Raw genomic sequence first — 2,029 nt, 5'->3', positions numbered from 1 at the left:
GTGTGTGTAGTGTGTGTAGTGTGTGTGTAGTGTGTGTAGTGTGTGTGTAGTGTGTGTAGTGTGTGTGTAGTGTGTAGTGTGTGTAGTGTGTGTAGTGTGTAGTGTGTAGTGTGTGTATTGTGTAGTATGTGTAGTGTGTGTAGTGTGTAGTGTGTGTAGTGTGTGTAGTGTGTAGTGTGTAGTGTGTAGTGTGTAGTGTGTGTAGTATGTGTAGTGTGTAGTGTGTGTAGTGTGTAGTGTGTACCGTTGCTCATGAAGCGTTCCAGGGTACATTTGAGGTTGGCCACTGTCCTGCTGAGAGTTTCCAGAACTGACAGCTGCTTCAGAGCCTCAGATACTGAAGAGACAAGATCAGACATGTTTACAGATGTTTACAGATGTTTACAGATGTTTCTTTTCTGACAGATGTATGTTTCTGACAGATGTATGTTTCTGACAGATGTATGTTTCTGACAGATGTTTACAGATGTTTGTTTTCTGACAGATGTTTACAGATGTTTGTTTCTAACATGTTTACATATGTTTGTTTTCTGACAGATGTTTACAAATGTTTGTTTTCTGACAGATGTGTACAGATGTTTGTTTTCTGACAGATGTGTACAGATGTTTTCAACAGATGTTTACAGATGTTTTCAACAGATGTTTACAGATGTTTGTAACTCTGTGTGTCTCATGGCTGCACCTGAGGTCAGCTGGTCCTTGTTGCTCTCCACAGCAAACTTGAGTCTCTGAACATCTTTAGCTGTCTCTGTGAAGACCAGCAGCAGGTGAGTCAAAGGAGAGGACAGCAGGTGAATGTCACCTGGACAGGTGTGTTACCTTTAGACAGCTGCTGGGTGGAGCTTTGGGACTCAGTCAGGTTGGAAACAGTCTTATCCACAGACCACAGTCGGTTCAGAGTCTGTGTGTCTGAACACAAATGTTACACACATTCATTAGTTTTATTTTTACACACAAAACATCATTCATTCATTCATTCATTCATTCATTCATTCATTCATTCATTCATTCATTCATTCATTCATTCATTCATCCGTTCATTCATTCATCCATCTATCTGTCTATCCATCCATCCTCATCCTCCTCAATGACATTTTCCAACTCCTCCTGGAGGATCTCAAGATCTTCCCAGATCATAGAACTAGTCCTTCAGAGTTCTGGATCCACCCTGGGGTATCCTGTCTGAGGGATGACCCCAGTCAGACAATTCAACCACCTGAAGAACCTGAAGATCAGCAGCTTTTCTCTGGGGTGATCATGTAAAGAGGGCTCAGGACAGCTGCCAGTCTTCAGTCAAATATCTTCAAGTGGGATCCTGGACTTCGAAGACCTTCATGACMACCTGACCCTGTTGTCCCAGAGTGGTTTTCATGATGATGCCAGACMTTTTGTCTCCTCACAGGATCTTTCTGGGACTTCCTGACATGGACTTCTTCTCTAGCGAGCTTAATCTTATCAACAGGAAGTCTTTCTCCAAGAAACAGAAGATCCATGTTTGTCGTTTACTCAGACATCAACAGGTGCTCCTCACCTCCAAGGCTGAGAACAGCTCATCTACAGAGGAAGTTCATYACATCCATCTGGATCCAGGATCTGRTTCTTCCAGTCCTGATCTCAACCCCGGGTACAGACTCTACATCAGCGGTCCCCAAMCKTTTTTGCGCCACTGACTGGTTTATTGTCAGACGTATTTTCATGGAYCGGCAGGTATGACGGATGAATACAACAAAAKAAGWTGATAGCCTATGACCAACACAAGAACTAGTATTTTGTAAATATAATAATAAACGTCAATCCACTCACTGTGTACTTGTATGTAACCTTCTTAGCAGTGTYTTCCTGRCATGTGCCAACGACTTCTCCCCTTTGCCTTTGTAAAGAAACTTTCAAAGACCTCTGTTTTCACCGAGACAAGCGTCTTGATGCGTCAAGAGTGAGTCATAGACGGACGTAAAATAGAGAATCTGGTCTTTTTTCAAAATAAAACATTGGGCCTCATGCAAGAACCATTGGTACGCACAGATTTGTT

At 42.5% G+C, this 2,029-nt stretch overlaps 1 protein-coding gene across 1 annotated transcript in view; it reads right to left on the bottom strand.

Moving 5' to 3' along the window:
• The window catches only part of LOC106511224 (C-type lectin domain family 10 member A), a gene marked incomplete in the record, with an annotated part of 6,460 nt that extends 5,547 nt beyond the window's left edge, over positions 1 to 913 (bottom strand). The window contains 3 exon segments of the mRNA XM_013999977.1: positions 245 to 337; positions 683 to 748; positions 820 to 913. Coding sequence (XP_013855431.1) covers positions 245 to 254 — 10 coding nt within the window.
• Between the last annotated feature and the right edge of the window lie 1,116 nt (positions 914 to 2,029).

The sequence above is a fragment of the Austrofundulus limnaeus genome, unplaced genomic scaffold (genome assembly GCF_001266775.1).
Source record: "Austrofundulus limnaeus strain Quisiro unplaced genomic scaffold, Austrofundulus_limnaeus-1.0 Scaffold2601, whole genome shotgun sequence".
NCBI classification, from domain to species: Eukaryota; Metazoa; Chordata; class Actinopteri; order Cyprinodontiformes; family Rivulidae; genus Austrofundulus; species Austrofundulus limnaeus.
The sequence above is the reverse complement of the archived record's forward strand: the minus strand, read 5'-3'. Positions and strand labels throughout refer to the sequence as shown.